At 53.1% G+C, this 18,506-nt stretch overlaps 1 protein-coding gene across 4 annotated transcripts in view; it reads right to left on the reverse strand.

Annotated features, from left to right (window-relative positions):
- Positions 1-977: 977 nt before the first annotated feature.
- UBE3B (ubiquitin protein ligase E3B) overlaps positions 978-18,506 on the reverse strand; it is a 53,183-nt gene continuing 35,654 nt past the window's right edge. For all 4 annotated transcript variants that reach the window (XM_087857263.1, XM_087857261.1, XM_045791480.2 and 1 more), the window contains 9 exons: positions 15,144-15,320; positions 14,917-15,027; positions 12,577-12,714; positions 12,191-12,256; positions 10,401-10,459; positions 7,830-8,012; positions 7,246-7,357; positions 4,159-4,251; positions 978-3,201 (listed from right to left, as the gene is read on the reverse strand). In XM_087857263.1, coding sequence (XP_087713389.1) covers positions 3,010-3,201; positions 4,159-4,251; positions 7,246-7,357; positions 7,830-8,012; positions 10,401-10,459; positions 12,191-12,256; positions 12,577-12,714; positions 14,917-15,027; positions 15,144-15,320 — 1,131 coding nt within the window. In that variant the 3' untranslated portion in view covers positions 978-3,009. The remainder of the gene's footprint in view (positions 3,202-4,158; positions 4,252-7,245; positions 7,358-7,829; positions 8,013-10,400; positions 10,460-12,190; positions 12,257-12,576; positions 12,715-14,916; positions 15,028-15,143; positions 15,321-18,506) is intronic.

The following is an 18,506-nucleotide window of genomic DNA, read 5'->3' on the forward strand; positions in this document are numbered from 1 at the left end:
AAACACGGGGGAGAGCAGTTCCGCCTCAGTATCCTTAGGCACTTGTAAGTTCTGTCAGTGTACTAAAATTGTCTTCATTTAAATAAATTTTTAAAAAACCCACTTGTTTTTCCTAGTTTTAAGAACTTTCTCTTTGCCGTGATAACATGTAGAGGCCAAAATGTCACAGAACGAGGCTTTGGATTTTTAGGTAGGAGTGTCTCACTGGATGCTACCGACGTATCTGGGGAGGTGGGTTCTTTTCCTTCGGCGGTATAAATGCTCCACGTGAGAAAACCCGGCACACACCAGTTCCTCTTGGGTGCCCAGGCATTCTACCATAAAAGGGCCATCAGGCTTTCAAGGCTTCTGTCCTGAGTCCCTGGATTTCAACGGGGCAGCCTCCTGCTCTGACCCTCCCGGGGCTCCAGGCCAGAGGAGGCCGCAGCCGCCGCAGACGAGGGGAAAAGCCAGCTGAGGAGCTGGAAAACCAGGCCGGTTTGAGATGGGTTTTCTGCTGAGCGTGAACGTGGGCGGAACAGAATGACACAGGGCTGTGTGTCCTGCAGGTACAGTCCTCAGGGAGTAAAGCCGCGCACACGTAGCTGTAAAATTTGCCTTCAGATGCTGAGTTACGTGGATGGTTTTCAATGAACACACACCTGCGCTTGTATGTTTCTGTGTAAAACACGTAATCCGGCGTGATGGCTGCCTCGGGAACGTGGGGGAGAGGGACCAGGGCCTGGGTGGTGCTGAAGGTGAGCCGAGCTTTATCCGAAATGTGCTGCCTCTCAAAACGGAACCGGCAGCAGACGGAACACTGGCAACCGCTACTAACGCTGCGTCACCGGTGAGACTTGGGTGTCGTGTTTTCCTCTCAGTCGTCTTTCCACTGCAGGAGCGTGCGTGCCCTTTAAGCTCCAGGCGCCCCCTCGGGAGCTACCCAGGCACGTGGTCCTAAAGCGCTCCTTCCTCCGATAAAAAGCAGAACACAGCCATCACGTGAAGTACAAATTTAATAAAGCCTTTGATCACGTTTTAATCCCTAGGTTATCTATGAAACCAAAAAAGCCCCCACAACTTTTTAGAGCCATCAAGAGCCACTGAGGTGTCAAGGAACACCAGCCATGTAAGTACAGACTCAGTGTTTTCAATAGTGCAACATTTCCAACTATTAAAGAGAACAATTTAAATGAAATTACAAACCACCCCTCCTCGTCAAAAGAACAAATAAAGTTGGTGTCGGTGCTTAGAAACCACTCTCTCCCCAACCCCGCACTGGCGGATTCTCAGATAATCAGAGTCAAGATGGGATAGAACGTCTCTGTGCAGGCGGACAGTCATTTGGGCCCCGGCATCAATGTACAAACCTGCTCCGCGTACACACACGCACACGCGCGCACACACGCACACACACGTTCAGAGGAAGTCTTCAAAGGAGTCGGGTATTTAAAGTGACAAATCCATAGAATCAGAGTTTACTAACACATCTTAAACAATAATAAATTCCTGTCTGTCTTTAAATTCCTTGCTATCTTTCCATCAAAGTAAAGCACAAACTCTTTTCCAGAGAAGCCCAGGGGCTCTAACGGAGCGAGGCTTGGGCCCGGGCAGGACACGGCACCTAGCTGCAACCCTCTGAGGCAGGCCACGGAGACAAGTCTTGCCCGCTTAGCCGCCAACACGAAGGTTTTTGCCAGAAGGTGCTCTGCTGACTCGGTAGAAAGCTGCAAGCCCCCAGCCGGCTGCACAGGGTAGAGGAAGGACCAGGCACTCCTGGCTTCGATCTTGGTGGTGGGGATGCATATGGAGCTTGACGAGGGGGGCGAGGGTGGATGGCTGTCAACAGACCATGGACACGCCTTTGTCTCAATTCCCTGGATCTAGAATAAAGTTCTCATGATAAGCAGGAAGAATGAGGGCAGAGGAGCACACTGGGTTGGAAGAGAAAACGAAGTAAAAAAAATAAAAACCAAAAAAACCCAACCCAGAGTTTCCTCAGCCTTGGGAGCTTCCATCAGTGCGAAGGGCTCCCAGTTCCCCGTGCTGAGGCAAGTTTCTTGGGATTTTACCATTAATGGGTGGAAGCCACGGCCCCAACAGGCTGGGTAACTCGGCTAGTGTTTGCTCCTTACTAGACAACAAGGAGGCAAACAAGCAGTGGGAAGGCAGCTGCCCCCTTAGGGATCAGCAGGCTTTGGGGAACAGCCAGCACCCTCTGGAAACGGAGCTGCTCTTAAGGGCCAACAGGATTTTTCTCCCAAAGCCAGGATGACAATGTGAACGCATGAGACGGGATCAAGCCAGTGGGGGTGTCCTGGTTGCTCGGCCTGCTGGGGCCTCAGAGCATCCGAGGCGAGACTGGGGGAGGGGCACTGCTGCCATGTGGAATGCATGGTTTCAAGGTGGGGGCAGCACCCCGAACTTGCTGGGCAGGCACCTCTGCTTCCCTGGGGAGCAAGTGGACCTGGCTGACTGCAGAGAGGCCGCTGTGGACGGGGTGGAGGCAGAGACTTTGTTGAGTGCATAGAGGCTTGGCAAGGCCTTACCTGAGTAAAGAGTTTTCAGAAACGGAAGGAGAGCGTCTCACCTGTAGTGGGCTTTGTGCACTCAGGACTGTATTGTGAAAACCGCTCTGGACTCTTGGAGTTCCTGGGACTTATTCATGCACAGCTCACTCAGAAAGTTAAGGAAAGAAAAGACTCACCAAAATCCCAAACTATCAAAAGGAGAAGGCCCTCTGTGATCACAGGCCTGGGCTTCAAGCCCTGGAAAGTAGGAGAAAAGGACCAGCGCTGGCAGAACCTGGAGGTTTATTCTCAACACCCTTCCCATCAGTGTCACCTGGAGAATGCTATGGAGTTGTCATGTGTGTCCCAAGTAGTTGAGGCCACAGGGGAGTCTCATGGCTATAGAGAGTGAAAGGTCACCCGGCTTGTCGGTCACCCGCTCCTAAGGCGAGCCTGCCCCCTGGAGCTGGAGGTCCCTGGGACCCCAGGAGTGGGCCAGGGCAGGTGGCGGGAGCGGGAGCTAGGAGAGCTCGAAGCCCGTGTTCATGCTGATGGCGTAGCGCAGCTTCTCCCGGAGGACACTCTTCTTGCTGTAGTTGGGCAGCTTGAGCAGGTTGAAGCAGGTGGAGGAGGTGGGCAGACGGCCACCCGGCTCCCGCTTGCGGATGGTGAAGAAGCCCCGGAGGACACTGCCCAGGGTGTCCCCCGTGTCCTGAAAGCACACACCAAGCCTTGGTTGAGAGGCACCCAGCGAGGAAGCCTGGTGGGTGCCGGAGCGGGCGACCCAGGAGAGGACCTGGCTAGCCCTCAGGACTGAGCAGCACGGCCACGCCGGTGAGACTGCACTGCTGCCCGAGGCCAGCCCCCGAATGCGTGACACCCGGCCCCGAGTGCTGAGCGCACAGGAGCAGCCCCGGCGGCCTGGTCCTGCATGGGGACTCCTGTGTTAGGTAAGCGCTCAGAAAGGGGGCCTTCTGGTTAACTGCCAGTTATTGGTTAAGCAATTTTCAAAGAGCCAGATTACTGTAAACATACTTTAGGTACAAAAACATGTCTAAATGCAGCCTCCCATCTCCTCCCACCAGCACGTGGTAACATGGGGCAGCCTTCCTTAAGTAAGGGGACTGAGGGTCGACTAGTGTCACGGGGATGTGGAGGCCAGACTGCAGAGGCATCTACGCTCAGAGGCCACTGGGTTTGTGCAGGCGGGGGAGAGGGGCTGAGACACTGAACAATGGCTACTATTTGAACACCCCTTCCACACAGTGTGATAACCCGAGGCGTTTGTTCTCCCTTACAGACGAGGAAAAGAAGCGGCTTGCCAGACATGGAGGGCCAGCACACAAGCGCCTGCCCCATTCCTAAGCCGGTGTCCTCACCCACCCCCCACACCGCCTCTCAGACCCGGAGTCCTGGCCAGGCCACAGCTACTAAAACCACCGCAGATACCCTTCCTGAGGGAGTAAAGAGACAGGGAGCTCCGAGAGAGCTGAGGCCCCACAGCAGCCCGAGTCTGAGGCTGCTCTCCGGGCTGGAGGGCTGTGGAACCTTCTCACCTGGCTCCCAGGAGCTGCGCTGCCTGCCCCGCGGACACAGAGCGCGTGAAGGCTCCACCCAACGGGCACAGCAAACCCCACAAGAGCAGCCGCCTCTCCCCCCACTGCGGTACCTGGTCATCTGACACTTCGACACAGCGGATGGAGAAGGGAGGCTTGAGGTAGGCGAATCCCAGGAGCGGGGGCCTGGAGCAGCTGGTCACGAACTGCAACACAAAGCAGGTTGAGGGGACAGAGTGGGGCTCTCGTTCCCTCAGCAACAGGCCCCAGGCAGGCGAGCTGCTCTTGTTTGCTTTCTCCAGTCACGGTATGGCAGGACAGTGACAGACCGTGCATTTGGCCCAAGAACTGGTACACGTCTCACATCTCTCTAAAGGGTGCTGCTCTCGAAGGTTCAAACACATGAAAGGCACACCAGTGGATGGGACCAGTCGCTTGTATGCATCAACCCAGGAGCTGGTGGAGAATGTGCAGCTGAAGAGCTCGGGAACACCACAAACCCCCCACCACAGGACTGATCTCAGTGGGACTGGCACGCGGGCCCTTGCGTAGAGAGACACCGCACATGGGAACACTGGGCAGAGAGAGAGGGTGATGCCCCCTAAGCATGGCACGGAAGAGGGCCCCCCTCCCCTCGCACCTGGCTTTCTGCTCGGCTTCCTAGCCAGCCAGGGGAAGGTGTGCACCGGCACTGGGTCACAGAGCAGTCTCTGGGAGCTTGGCTCCCGGAGGCCCCTCTCTGACAGACAAGTCTGCCCGCGGCATGCAGACAACAATCAGGCATCCAGTGCCAGCAAGGCTGAGGGGCACACCAATGCCCAGACACTGGGAATGGGGCCTCTGGGCAGCCAGCTGTGCTCCCTTGTTACACTCCTGGGACTCCTTGCATCATCCAGATGGTAGCACCTGTGTTATTTCCCCATACGTGCCAGCTCATGCCTGCACAGAGGAATCGGACCGACTCAGAAATCCAAGTGATAAACCTGCAGAGGCAAGTCCTAAGAAACCATTCGCTTTCAGTACTGAACATCAGCTAAAAACGCTCTCCCTTCTCCAGGGGATGTACGGGCCTGCTACTTACAACACCAAGCTGTGCTTCAAAAGTCCACGGCAAGCTGAGTGTGTGTGTCTTAATATAAATATTACCACTGAAACAGTGTTCTAAATGGCTGTGAGATTCCTGAGGGCATCCAAAGAGTTTTTGTGTGGCACATTTCAAAAAGCCGTTTTTACACCAAGTATCAATGTTACTACCCAGTAGTTTATTTTCCACCAACCAAAACATAGCAGCAGTGCCTATTAAGAAAGCAGGGCTGAGCACTGTGCTGAGCGCTTTGGGGCCTGGCCTCGCCTAATCGCTCCTCTAGGAAGCTGTGTGATTCGCTCCGTTTTAAGGATGATGAGACAGACCCAGAAGGGCCCGTGCCTATCCCAATTCAGGCAGCTCAGACCTGCTGTGCGCTGCAAGACGGGGCTGGTCAATGGATGGAGTGCTGCTTTCATCCCCCTGGGATGGGAGGAGGAGGAAGAGAGGGCACAGGAAGCTGCCATCTGCTAGCGTCACAGCTAAAGAAAGCGCAGTCAGGCCCACTCCTGTACAACAGTTGTGTCTCCCACCGACCCTGGGGCCTGTCTGCAGGAACTGCAGGTCTGGAGAGCGGCTCTCCAGAGACATAAACATGCCCGCTGTGTAGGACAGACTGCACACAGGAGATACTGGCTCTCTCCAGTGTCTTTCTAGGAGAGGCAGGGGGAGTGGTTTTACGGGTCGCCAGGGAGGGTTTTGCCTATAAGAGGCGCTGCTGGAAAAATGGAATTGGTTCTCTTAAGAATTTCTGTAATTGGGGCGCCTGGGTGGCTCAGTCGTTAAGCGTCTGCCTTCGGCTCAGGGCCTGATCCCAGAGTCCTGGGATCGAGCCCCACGTCGGGCTCCCTGCTCTGCTGGGAGCCTGCTTCTTCCTCTCCCACTCCCCCTGCTTGTGTTCCCTCTCTCGTTGGCTTTTTTGTCAAATAAATAAATAAAATCTTAAAAAAAATAATAATAATTTCTGGGATCATGTCTACCTGCCTACGCCAAGTCCTTCAAAACCTGTAGGGATGACCTGGGCATTTCTGCATCTAGGAGTGGGGGCCTCCTTGATGGGAATGAACTCTCCTTAGAATGACAAACCAAGGAGAAAGAAAACCCGTTGTCATTTCAACTGGTGGTGATACTGTTCATGTTACCTCAACAACTGAGGTCACTGGAGACCATTCTAGAAGCCCAAATGTCTAAAGGAAAATATTTCAAGGCACTTAAATTTACCCTCAGAATACGGCAAAGTGTTCATGATAAAATATCAAATAGAAGAATGAGTGGCAAAGTGATGATTCTATCTTTATAAAAATACATAAGTACGTAACAAACACACAGACAAGTGCGTATGTCATCCAGTGTCCTATAAAACGCTTTGCCAGTGTCAGTAACAGGAAACAACATGGTGGCATCGGGGGGAATGTTTTGAACATTTACAACTTTAAAGACATCAATATAAGGGAACCGGTTAATGTCAGCCACTCTGTTTGCAAAAATACACATTGTTAGCAGCCTACTCAAGCACGTGTGTTTTATTGGGACATTGTATGTGTGGTACTGCCTGTTTCACACTACTGAGAAAAAGGGTACACAGAGGCAGTCCCTGGAGAGTAGGAATGAGACTGATCAAATGTTTGCTTATCTGGGCCACCTGGCTGGCTCAGTGGCGGAGCATGTGACTCCTGATCTTGGGGCTATAAGTTGGAGCCCTACTTTGGGTGTAGAAATTACTTAAAAATAAAAAAAACTAAAAAAAAAAAAAATTGCTTCTCTGTATTTTAAGGTAATAAACACCATTTACTTCTACAAGGAAGGAAGAAATGAGATGTGAGCAAGGCCAGCACCAGCGAAGGGGAAGACAGAATGCTGAGCCCAATGAGCTCAAGCCCACACAGGCCTGTCTCTGCAGAGGGGTACACAGCAGCTCCTGGGCCCACGTGACTCGGCCCTGCCTCGAGTCTGTTTGGTTACTGCATGACCTACCATGTAGGGGGCCTACGGGAAGGATATGCTGATGACAGGAGGTCCTCTTGATCATTTTTTCTCAGTATAAATTATTACATCAAGTGGCCTCTAGGTTTATGAGAATATCTATGAACACGCATCTACGTAACATATAAAATACCTTCAGAAACATGGCTCTCTCGTCGGGTGTGAAGTCGGAGGCCAGAATATCCCAGAGCCAGATGATGACCCTGTGACTTCCATGAAAGCCACCGTAGTACACCGTGTGCTTCCTGAAAACAATGCAGAAAATGGGCTCAGCCACACATTCCAATGGGCGCTTACAGACCCAGGCAGGGACGGGATTTAGCCAAGTGGCACAGCAAACTCTCGCAGGCCTGGGTGCCCCTGACTTCTCTTAAAGGCAGAAGTTCATGCCTTCATAACCCATGTCCCTGGAAGCTGAACAGGTGGGGAGCTCAAGAGCTGGCCCTGTGACTCCCGAGCAGGAGCTAACGGGAGATCCTGCACTGCCATTTCCCAGAACTCTGGGGAGCCTAGCAGTCCTGACACCTGCCTAGTCTCTACTTCCACTTCCTAGTCTCTAGGCAGACAAGTGGGGGAGCTTTTGTTCCAGAGCGAATCACCCAGTGATCAGGGAGGAGCACACTTGCAGGTGGGCTCCTGAAACAGAAGGAGCCCAGCAAGGGGGCAGCTCGCTCTTCAGGAGGCCGGAAGATTTCACCTCCCCCACTCGCTCCTTACTTTAAATCTTCCAGATCAATCTCAGCATTGTCACCGGAGATGAGACGCTGTAGCTCAGGGGTGGAGAACATCCGGGTCCACTCGGGCTTGATAATGGAGCGGAATCCGCTAATGAGGGCGGCCGTCTGGTTTTTGATCTGCGTGTGCATCCGAAAGTGCGCCATCAGATGGATGTAGCTAATCCTGTTGCCGACGGGAGAAAACAACGGGAATTAACGGGCCAGGCTGGGCTGCTACCAGTGCGCTGAAAGAGGAGTCCAGTCGTTTCTGGACCACTTCACAAACACACCGATGGTACCGGGGCGTTTCACCAGAATGATGACGACGGTGATGCTGGCCCTCCTGAACGGCGTGCTACGTGCCACTGCATATGCGTTCAAGGGCGCTACCTCATTCACTCCTCCCCCAAAACCAGTGGGTCAGACATCGGGGAACTCCCACCCTACCAAGAACCCAAGTGAGACATTTTCCAGGTAAGGAGAGGGCCCTGCTCAGTACAGAGGGTGCTTTCTGGACTTTTATTTAATTTCATCTGATTAAGAGAGAATTCCGTCCTCCAGTAAGCTTTAAAATGGAGAAAAAATGGATTCATGATGAAACCTCCATCAAAGCCTTGCTAATCTGGACCAAGACTCTAAGCCATGAAAAGTAAGCCTGCAGAACGTTGTGACCAAATGCAGCCGGCTTGCGCTTAGGTTCATCGGGGAGGTCAGAGCACTAACACCAGTTCCAAGCAGATGGTCTTCTGGGCCTGCTTTTCTGAGCACAATGACCTCATCTACGACTGTGTAATACAATGCAAACCTTCCGAACAGGTTAAATCCAGGCTTGCTAGCATGACTGATTTCTTAGCAAAGAACCTGAGCCCAGCCCAGGTACAACTCCCCAAATCCCAAATAAGCACAGTCCAAATAAAAATTTTACCCCACAGTGCTCAGACCTGAATTTCTGACTTTGAAAATATGCCTATTTAAAAAAATTATCCAGCAGCAGACTTGCACATCGAGACACTTAAGTACGACTTTTTCCATTATCGATAACCCTTTCGTGCACACTTTGAAGCAGGTTGCTGATATTGTTCTATTTTACCAAAAGAGAGAGGGGCACTTTGGAGGACTTCTCCATTTAACGCCCACCAGAAAGTGCAAAACCAAATATCACCCCTAAGGAGGGCAGAACTGGCGTCTCCAGGCCTTTTAAGATTGTCTGCCGAACCGAATCCCCTTGCCCTTATGCTGAGCTTTTTTGCTGAGAACGTGTAAGAGTTTGTGAAGCGGCTTTCCACATAGGTCCAGGCAGCACAGGAGTCTCACTCCAGCACAGGCTGCGTCGGCCCGCTGCCTCTGGCTGTGATCCATGCCGCTCCCACCATCACCCCCGTGCCAGGCCCGGCGAAACACGGCCGATCTGGGGGTGGTGGGCTCTATGGGGCATGTCACATCGCTGACACTGGTCATGTTCACTGCTCTCATTTTTGGAGGCCCCCCCTTTGAGCCAGACGTCCTGAAAGGTATCTTACACGCGTGAGCTCACAGAAGCCCCCTGAAGGGATGGTTAGAGGCCCACGGCAGGAAGCAACAGGATGCGCCCCTGCTCTCTCACACCCCCGGGCAGCGCCTCCCAACCTGAGCTCCCGGCTCTTTTGTCAGTTGTCCAACTAATGCCCCGTGGCCAGGAGTCAAAACTGGGGTCTTTCAATCATGAGGAGAATCAGGCCTGTTCTTCTGCCCACACTGACAGTCTAAACAAAAGCTCCACAAGCATGCAGACTGACCCCACCACCTGACCCGAGAGGGCCAGGCTGCTCGGGCCGCAACGCGCCTCTGATCCAAATGACTCACCAGGTGGGACTGAGCTCTCCCTTGTCACTGGGAGAGTGAGGGTCAGATTAACAGTTCAGCTGCTCAGCTGAGCCTGGCGGCAGAAGATTGATAGATTGACAGAGGGGCCAGTATCTACTCCTCATGCCAAGTTCTACTGTTTTAATTAGGTGAGAACAGTGCGGGTGGAGACAGTGCACTGAGGAGTTTTGCTTCTAGGGACCAAAGAGGGTGACATTTATGATAGATTTCTAAAAGCCTGTTATCTGTGACAATAGCTGCCGGGCCTCCGAGCCCCCCACGTCTAAGGGCCTGTCTGTGGCATCTGAATTCATCACTGTGTGTTCTCAAGAACAGCGTTTATACAACTGCCACATGCTATCATTCCAAAATGATCTGCCCCTCCAAGGTGTCTTTCCGCCTCCGTGCCCTCTGGGTTCAGGACTACGTGCCGGAGCGGCTCAGGATCCATTTGTCTGCATCTCAAGCCGTCATTAAATTCCTAGGAACACCGTGGCCTGGGTGCCTCTGACCTTAGATGTGCTACTGCAAAAAATAAATTGTCAATTCTTATTTTGCAAATCGAATTTAATACAATTTTGGCCTATGAACTGTAACCAGTAAATTCCATTATGATATTTATGGCCTCTTTCTACTTCAATCTATCTTAATAAATTCTCAAAGTAAGACCGGAGAGCCAGAATGAAGTCTTTTCAAGTGCTGACCTTAAAAATCTAATTGCTATACTCACTTATTTTCATTTGTAACAGGAATGGTCTTCCCTCCAGGAATCAGTTCATGGCAAACGAGCTGGGGGAGAAGATGGGGAGCAATTACTCGAGAGAATTCTAACGGGGAAATAAGGCTTCCTGAAGATGAAAGGGCCCGACGCCGACATCCATAATAATGACACAGTAAGATGGGACGTGTTTGGGAATAATCATTTTCACAAGAAGCCAGGGCTTAAAGATCAACAAGCAGACCCCGCACAATCAATATGGAAGGTTTCTTCTCACCCGATCCTCATGCAGACATTTGTACTGAGGCGCCAAGACGTCATAGAGAGGACCGTGTTTGCACTATGAGCACAGTTAAATAAATGTTGGTACAACCCTACCCTGGAATATCGTGTGGCTATTAAAAATATAAGATGAAAATGTGTATTTGTTGAGAAGATGAGAAAACAGATTACATAATAACACGCATGGTATGGTACCATTTCTGGAAAAAAATCAGTTATATAGGCGCCCAGAGAGAAAAGTCTGAAAACACGGACGACACATTAATAGTGGCGCTCTCCTGGCAGTGGCACTGTAACCAGGTTTTTCATGTCCTGTGCTCATCTTACAGCAGAATCTGTGGTGAGCAGTTTGCATTATTTTTATCATGAGAAAAGAAAATTCTCAGGAGGAAGGCTCCAAAATCTGACTTTGGATTTGAAAACCATAGAATCAAGTATTTTCCTCAACTTCAGGCATTTTGGGGGGGGGTCACCTAAAAATCAAAGAATGCATAATTTTAAAGCTAATTTTAGCAGAAATTCTACTAACAGAATATCCTGGGTCTCTGATGATGAAGAAAGGAGCGACTGTGGCCTCTAGTCCCACCGCTGACCACACCTTGAAGGCAACTGGGAGGACTTGAGCTGGAAGGGCCTTTGGCAAGCCCCCAGCCTGGTGTTTCCCAGAAAGGGCTCCAGGGAGCGCCTCGTCCATGCGCTACTACTTGGAGAACCTCGGAGAACAGCTCTGTGAGAAGGAGGAGGACCCTCCCTCACAGGCTCCTCAGGTGTTCACGGCGTCCCGCTGGCCCCAGCCGGGACTCACATTCATGAAAGGTACTTTTGTGAGATAAGAGAAGCGGGGCTCGGGGAGACGGAGTGACCTCTCGGAGGCGATGCAGGCTTGGCTCCAAGAGCCAGCTCTGCACTACGAAGCCCTAGGTCCGGTTTCTCCCGCAGCCCTCAGAACACAGGTGCACCGAGGCTCACTCACGCAGGTGTCTGCTGGGACATCACTGGACGGCACGGAGGGCACTTCAGGGAAAAGCCAAAAAGAAAACTCCGGGAGGAGACTCCTCTGCTGCCACAGTGTCAAGGGTCTTTTCTTCCTGCTCTGCTCTTTATGACAAGCAAGAGCAAGGACTGCATTCTGTTCAAGGCACTTCTCGGGTGGCTTCTTCCCCTCGCAAGTCAGAAGCCTCCGTGTGTGACAACTAATCATCACCATGGCAACGAAAAGCAATGTTACAAATGGGGAATTAGAGCCTCCATCAGGAATGACCCACAGTGCGATCTAAGCAAAGCAGGGTCTCTGTGGGGAGCTCTCCGAGGGCCAAGCAGGCAAAGGCCAGGTCACCTGGGAATGGAAGGGGGAACGCCCCCCTTGCTGGTGAGGCTGGAGTAGGGGGATGGGCGAGGGAGCCAGACACCAGAGGACAGCCAGCCTCGGTTTGTAGACCTTCTCCTGGGGAAAACACCAAGAGTGGGGCAGGTCCCAGGAAGCCAGCAGAGGGCGGCAAAGAATTGCTCGGCCAACCTACCTGACCCATGACGTCCTCATCATACGACAGAGTCAGGCCCAGGTCAGCGATGTCCCCATCGTAACGCTAATGTAACAGAGAAGGGGCAAGAGTTGGGACCAGGAAGGCCATATCCTTAAAAGCTTTAACACTTCCCCTCCTGCACGGTGCTACGTGGGAAGGATCACTATGGCTGCCACCCAGCCTGAAGCAAAGGGAAAGGCTACTCATCACAGTGAGGAAGGAGGTAGAAGTGCCCACAAGGGGATATGGGGGCCCGTTGTGGCTACAGACTGGCCCCTGTACCAGAGCAGGCAATTGCCTCCCACCACACGAAAACCCTGAGGCCTTCACTTCACTGAGTTTACACCAGGCTGCAGCTACGCCCTCCGCCATGCCACACTGACCTTAATGGAAGTGAGGTTTTTATAGAACTCTGAGTCCAGCGAAGGAAGCTCGTCCACAGAGCTGTAGAAGATACTGTGGTGGTGCCCGAGCAGCTGGCTCAGGAAGAAGGACGCGAAGGGCACATCCACCACAATGCCCTGCGAAAGGAGAGACAGAAGCTTGCCGTCTGCCATTCAGGATCCCATCTCAGTGACCTTGTTGGGGTGGCGCTGCAGAGGTGCTCCCAGGTCGCCAAGGACATTGCTAGGTGCTTCCTAAACTTTCCACGTGGAGACCAGTACCCCCCGACCCTTCAACACCATCCAGAGCCTCCTGGGGACGTCACAGCACAGCAGTTAAGGGCACAGGCTTCGGAGCTGCACAGCTCAGGGATCCAACCCCAGCTGCTCTGCTGCCTGGCTGCAGGACGTCGGCTCTCTCATCTGTAAATGGGGACCAGCACAGCCTCCCAGTTCTACGGTTTAAACGAGCAGGGCAGAGAGGAATGCAAAGCATTGGCTCTCACTTGGAGACAAGGCAGGGGAAGCCTCCCGGGGAAAGACCCATCAAAGCTAGACCAAAGGAGCACAAGGTCTCTCGTACGAGCCCCACAGGCGTGCCCCGGGGACGGATCACAGAGGTCTCTGGCCATAGCACAGTGTGCGAAGGAGCGGAGGCGAGGGATCGGGGCCAGGTCAGGAGGAGTCTCCTGGAGTCTGAACTCTACTGGAGGGCTGCAGGGAGCCCCAGGAGGGCTCTAGGCAGAGAAGTGCCAGGTTTGTACTTGACATGGGGAACGGACCAGAGAAGGAAGACAGGAGGCAGGGATACAGCAAGGAAACCACTGCAGAACACTGGGGAGAACAGATTGTTCTAGGTGGAGAGAAGTACGCAAGTCAGAGAGATTTGGAAGGGACAGGGGCTCAGACTGGATGATGGCCTGTGTCGGAGGATTGCAAGGGTTACATGAGTTAATGCACTCTGCTCCTCACACGGGGCCCAGCATGTCCTACTTTCTCTCCGCGTCGTTACTGCTGGAGAGGGAGGAGACAGACACTGGGCCCAGGGAACGGGGGAGCATATTCACAGAAGCCACAAAGTCATGCTTCTTGGCTGGCCCAACTCTTTTGGGCCTATCACAGCTACATGTTTAAAAGAGAAATGTAGCATATGGCCAGGTACATCCTCATGGGATCTCTTTTCTAAATGGGAATCAACTGAGAAACAGTCTCCATTTTGCAGATATGGAAAACAGAAAAGGAGCCCAGGACCCCCAACCAGTCTAGGGCAGGGGCCAGCCTGAGGGAGCCTGGGCAGGGACGCAGATGGGGCATCTGACCGCACCCTGGTCGGGGACAGAGGCCACAGACACAGAGAGAATTATGGTCGCGCCCACATGGTCTCTCTCCCGCCCTCCCTCCATCTGCCCCAGCCACCGGCTCTGCCTTCAGAGGGCACCCTGTCTTCCCTAGGGCTTGTGCCAGGTGAGAGATGAGGGCTGCTCAGGCAGTTTTGGGGCCCACTGTGATGGCCACAAGCTCCTGCTGCAGCTTTACTTCCTGCCTGTGGAGCAGGACCCTTAGGGTGGGGACCAAGTGCCACCGGGAGGGAATTCTCCCAGCCCGGCTCGCAGCGGACAAGGTTTGGGAGCTGTGTGGGCCTCACCGGGAACCTGCACAAGTCTAGCCGCCCTGACTCCACGGGACCGACGAGCCAGGCACCACGAAGGGTCTTACCCTTCGTATTAGCTCATTTACTATCTACAGTGACCCAGTAACGTGGCTTTTATTATCCCCCCCTTCTCTGACAAGGAGGGCCTACAGAAGAAAAAGGAATGTGCTTGCATGGTCATACGGCTAGCTGGGGAACACCAGTCTCGACCAGGAGCTGTGGGCTCTGTCCTGCTGTCCTGTTCTGGTTTGCAGGCAACACCGGGACGCCGGTGGCTTGCTCTGAAGCACTCACTCCCATAACTACAGAAAACAGATGTCACAACTATCACACCCCACAGTACGCTGCCCTCTGACAACTGGACCAGGCCAGCCTGGGTTTGAATTTGGGTTCTACCGCTTAACTAGCACTGAGAACTCTGGACAAGTGACTTCTCGAAGTCTAGGTTGTCACTGGGAGGTGACCGGCACAGCAGCAGCCAGGCCACAAGACTGGTGGGAGAAGGAAATGACATACTACGTGGAAAGCACCATTTCTGTACAGTAATCTTGGGTCTCGTCCTCTTTCTTGGGCTCCATCCTAAAGACAGGGCCTTTATGTGGCTAGGCCTGGCCACGACACTGTGCACCAAGTCCCTGGGACTTCTAGCATCTCGTTCCTCTGGGTGCGACGCTCCTGCTTGTGCCTACCTCGTACACGGCCTTCCCCAGCATCTTGCCCACAAACTCGAAAAGCTGCAAGTAGTTCTCATGAATGTAGGACGTGGGCGAGGGATAGAGCCTCTCATCCCCGCTGGTTGTCTGCAAGGGAGAAGGAGAGATGGAGAGGCAGGGAGCCTACATGCCCGGCCCTTCGCTTCTCATTCGTCACCGAGAATTAGGCAGCCGTCAGCCCTGTGCCCACGCCCCTTAAATACCTTGAACAGATTGAGCGCCGGGTCAAAAACCCTCTTGATGATTTCCTCCAAGAACTCCTTGAAGACGCCGTCCTGGTCAATGCCTGCCTCGTCCACCCCGAGGTCGTTGACGAACTTCACGCGGATCACGCCCTTCATGGCGTGTTGGGAGAGCTGCCGGAGCTGCTCGTAGCCATCCTGCCGAAGGTAGAATGGCAGCCCATTAGGAGGGGGAGGCCCTCTGCCTAACTCACGGCTGCCGCTCCAAGGTTCCAGCTCCCCTGTGTGAAGCCTTCCCGGCTTCGTTACTAAACACGTGAGTCAGGACACGGGGTACGGGGATGGGCAGTTCTCACGTGCTTTTAAATGAGACTGTTAAAAGGAAAACTCATTTTGGTGCTGTTGCTCCACTGCTCTGTGGCAAGGGGAGGCTGCCCTCGAGACGACAAAGAGCACGGAAACGTGGAAACCGGATGAGATGAGTTGTGACACATTCCTGGCCATCAGACCATCAAACAAAGGACGGAAGTAACCGGGACAAGGTCCCACCCTAGTTTAATGCAAAGACTAGCTTATTTAGCTCATGGTAAAAAAAAAAAAAATCAGTCAAACTCAGACACGACGAGATGAAAAATAAAATACCCCCACACCTTAACTCCTGGTATCTTTCCCCAGATCATGAAAGGCCTGGGTGAGTCAGGCTGAGGAATTTAGGGTCCATCCTGAGGGCAGCAGGAATCCACAGAAGAGTCCAGGCAGGGAGTGACATGACTGGCTTTCTCAGAAAGATCTTTGTTGGTGGCAGAGCAGACAGATGGCAGGGACAATGGTGCAGGAGTGACGCTGGGCCCACAAAAGGCAGGGCAGCGGGGAGAAGCCCGGCGCACCCTCGGCTGGCAGCCAGCCTGTGAGGCATGCAGCCATCCAGCACCCCCCACGCAGAACTCGAGGACGCGGCTTTGGAGTTCTTGTACTCAATTATCTTGTTTCATCTGCCTCTCAATTCTAAGCTGTTGAGGTCTTCGGGCTCCTGGTTTTGTCACCTACTGTGTTCCTGTGTTCCTAGCATGTGGGTGCCTATAAGCAAGCTGGTCAGGTTTTTGTTTTCGAGAAGTGACCGTCAGAAGCAGCGTTGGACAAGACAGCGGCCAGGGAGGAGCCTTCTGGTCCAATACGAGACGGCCCATCTTGAGGGTACAACTGAGCTCTTTCGATACAGTCATGTAAGCTGTGAATCAACTGCAATATCCTACTGAGGCCGCCCCGCAGGTCTCCCTCCTAGTGACAGCCGTGGTGCCGTCAGACATTCTGCTAACATGAAACAGACGATCTCTAAGGCAGCCACCTGCCTGCCAGCCTGGTCCTCTGTCACAAAGCACACGGGGCCAGAATGGTAAGAATGGCTTTGGTGAACTCTTGCCACCTTCCTACTGATCCTATTTCCCTTGTGATGCAAAGGACTATTCCCTGGCGGCTCCTAATCTTACTCTGGGTTAAGCTCCCAAGTTAGAGAGCTAGTAATAACGATCTCTGGAAGGCAGAGGCTTTGGGTGCGCAGTCCCGGGAAGCACCTGAGAGGCAGAAGTTTGAGGACCACGGAGTGAGATGAAAAGCACAGGACGTCAGCACGCAGCTGCAGCAGATGGTTAAACCGTTCTGCCTACATTTATGGTAATTATCTTGGCACGGAGTCGGGGATGGGTGGAGGATTTCAGCACATTCTTGCTTGCCTGCAGGATTTCCTCCATTCTGCTTTGAAATGATGCCCCCCTGACTTCGCGTTGGTAGGGGTGCCAGGATCACGCAGATTAAATGAGATGGTGTTATGTGCAAGCACTTAGCACAAGGCCGCACACATGGCAGGTGCTTAAGGAACATTCACTGGAGTCGAATCCCACTTTTTCTTTATCAGCCCCACGTTGGCCTTTTCTTCGAAGAGCTGTGGAGAGGAATTTGCCAGCTGCCTCCTCTGACAAAACCGCCTGTTGCGCCCTCTGGGCACGAGTGTCATTACACGAGAACTAGATCTGTGTCCTTCCTTCTGGAAGGGGAGCAGGAGGAGGGTATTTCTCTTCCCTGGGGCATCTCAAAGAGCAGATGCAGAGGACTCTGACCTGGGGCTGAGAGCTGGCTCCCACGCCCAGCTCTCCCACTGAGACCTGAGTGAACATGACTGTGAATCTTAACTTCTCTGGCCTCAGTTCTGCCTTTGACAGAGGGGACAGGGCTGGGCAGAGGATGTCTTACGGCTCCTCCCAGTCCTGAGATGCTAGGGTCCTGGCCCCGGTTTACCCCGTGAGGGGAAGCCTTCTCGCAAGACTTCTGACGAACACCTTGCAAGGGGAATACTGAAGCGCCACCTTCGATAAAACCACAGAAAAGGAGACTGAATAAAAGGCCAGAATAGCATGTGAGCCACTAATATCAGCTTTCTGATGCCCTCTTGTGTCCAAGTCAAACAAATGCCGCTGGGCTCTCCTGATCTCACAACCAAACCAGCAGGTAATGAGAACAAGGAGGGTAACGGAGTCTGTGACCCTCTCCGCTTCCTAGGTCAATAGGAACAATAGCAATTGGTCTCATGACGAGACAGAATATAAAAGGAAAAGTGGACTTGGCCAAGAACCTAAGACAGACACCCCTCCTGTGACACCCTGAGGGCTGTGTTTGTGAAAGCAGGCCCAGGGTAACCGGGACATGTGGTCAGTTTCCCACAATCAATGACACTTGAGGAGGGAGCCAGGGACTCTGTCACTCTCAGGACACACACCAGTCTCTACCAGCGCAGCCTTCCTGTTGGTGCCGGCCACGTCTGCGAGGGACTGGGGACCATAAGTAACAGGGGAGGAGTATCCACATCCGATGAGGAAAGTGCTGGAGAACACAACTGGGCTTTTTCCCCTTTGAGTCAAAGCAAAGCCTGCAGACTGGTTGGCCCACACGGCGGATTCGCTGGGTCATCTAACCTTCCAGACACTTCACAAAATGTCAGTTGTTCATAACATAAAAGCTCCTTGCCCTGCTCTTAGGAACCCAGAGCAGAGGCACCTGGGAGGCTCCGTTGGTTAAATGTCTCCCTTCGGCTCAGGTCATGATCCCGGGGTCCTGGGGATTGAGTCCCACATCGGGCTCCTTGCTCAGCAGGGAGTCTGCTTCTCCCTCTCCCTCTGCCCCTCTTCCCCACTTGGGTTCTCTCTCTCGGTCTCAAATAAATGAATAAAATCTTTAAAAACAAAAACAAAAAACCCAGAGCATGATGGAGCCTGAATCCGCCAGGTGGGACGGAGTGGAGGTGGCCTCTTTTGGCGGGGGGGGGGGGGGTACGTGTTCCCCACCTGCCCACCCCTCTCCACTGCTCGCCAGCCCTGAGGCTGGATGTCAGGA

This window comes from Ursus americanus, chromosome 30, assembly GCF_024610735.1.
Source record: "Ursus americanus isolate L20-20 chromosome 30, mUrsAme1.1.p, whole genome shotgun sequence".
NCBI classification, from domain to species: Eukaryota; Metazoa; Chordata; class Mammalia; order Carnivora; family Ursidae; genus Ursus; species Ursus americanus.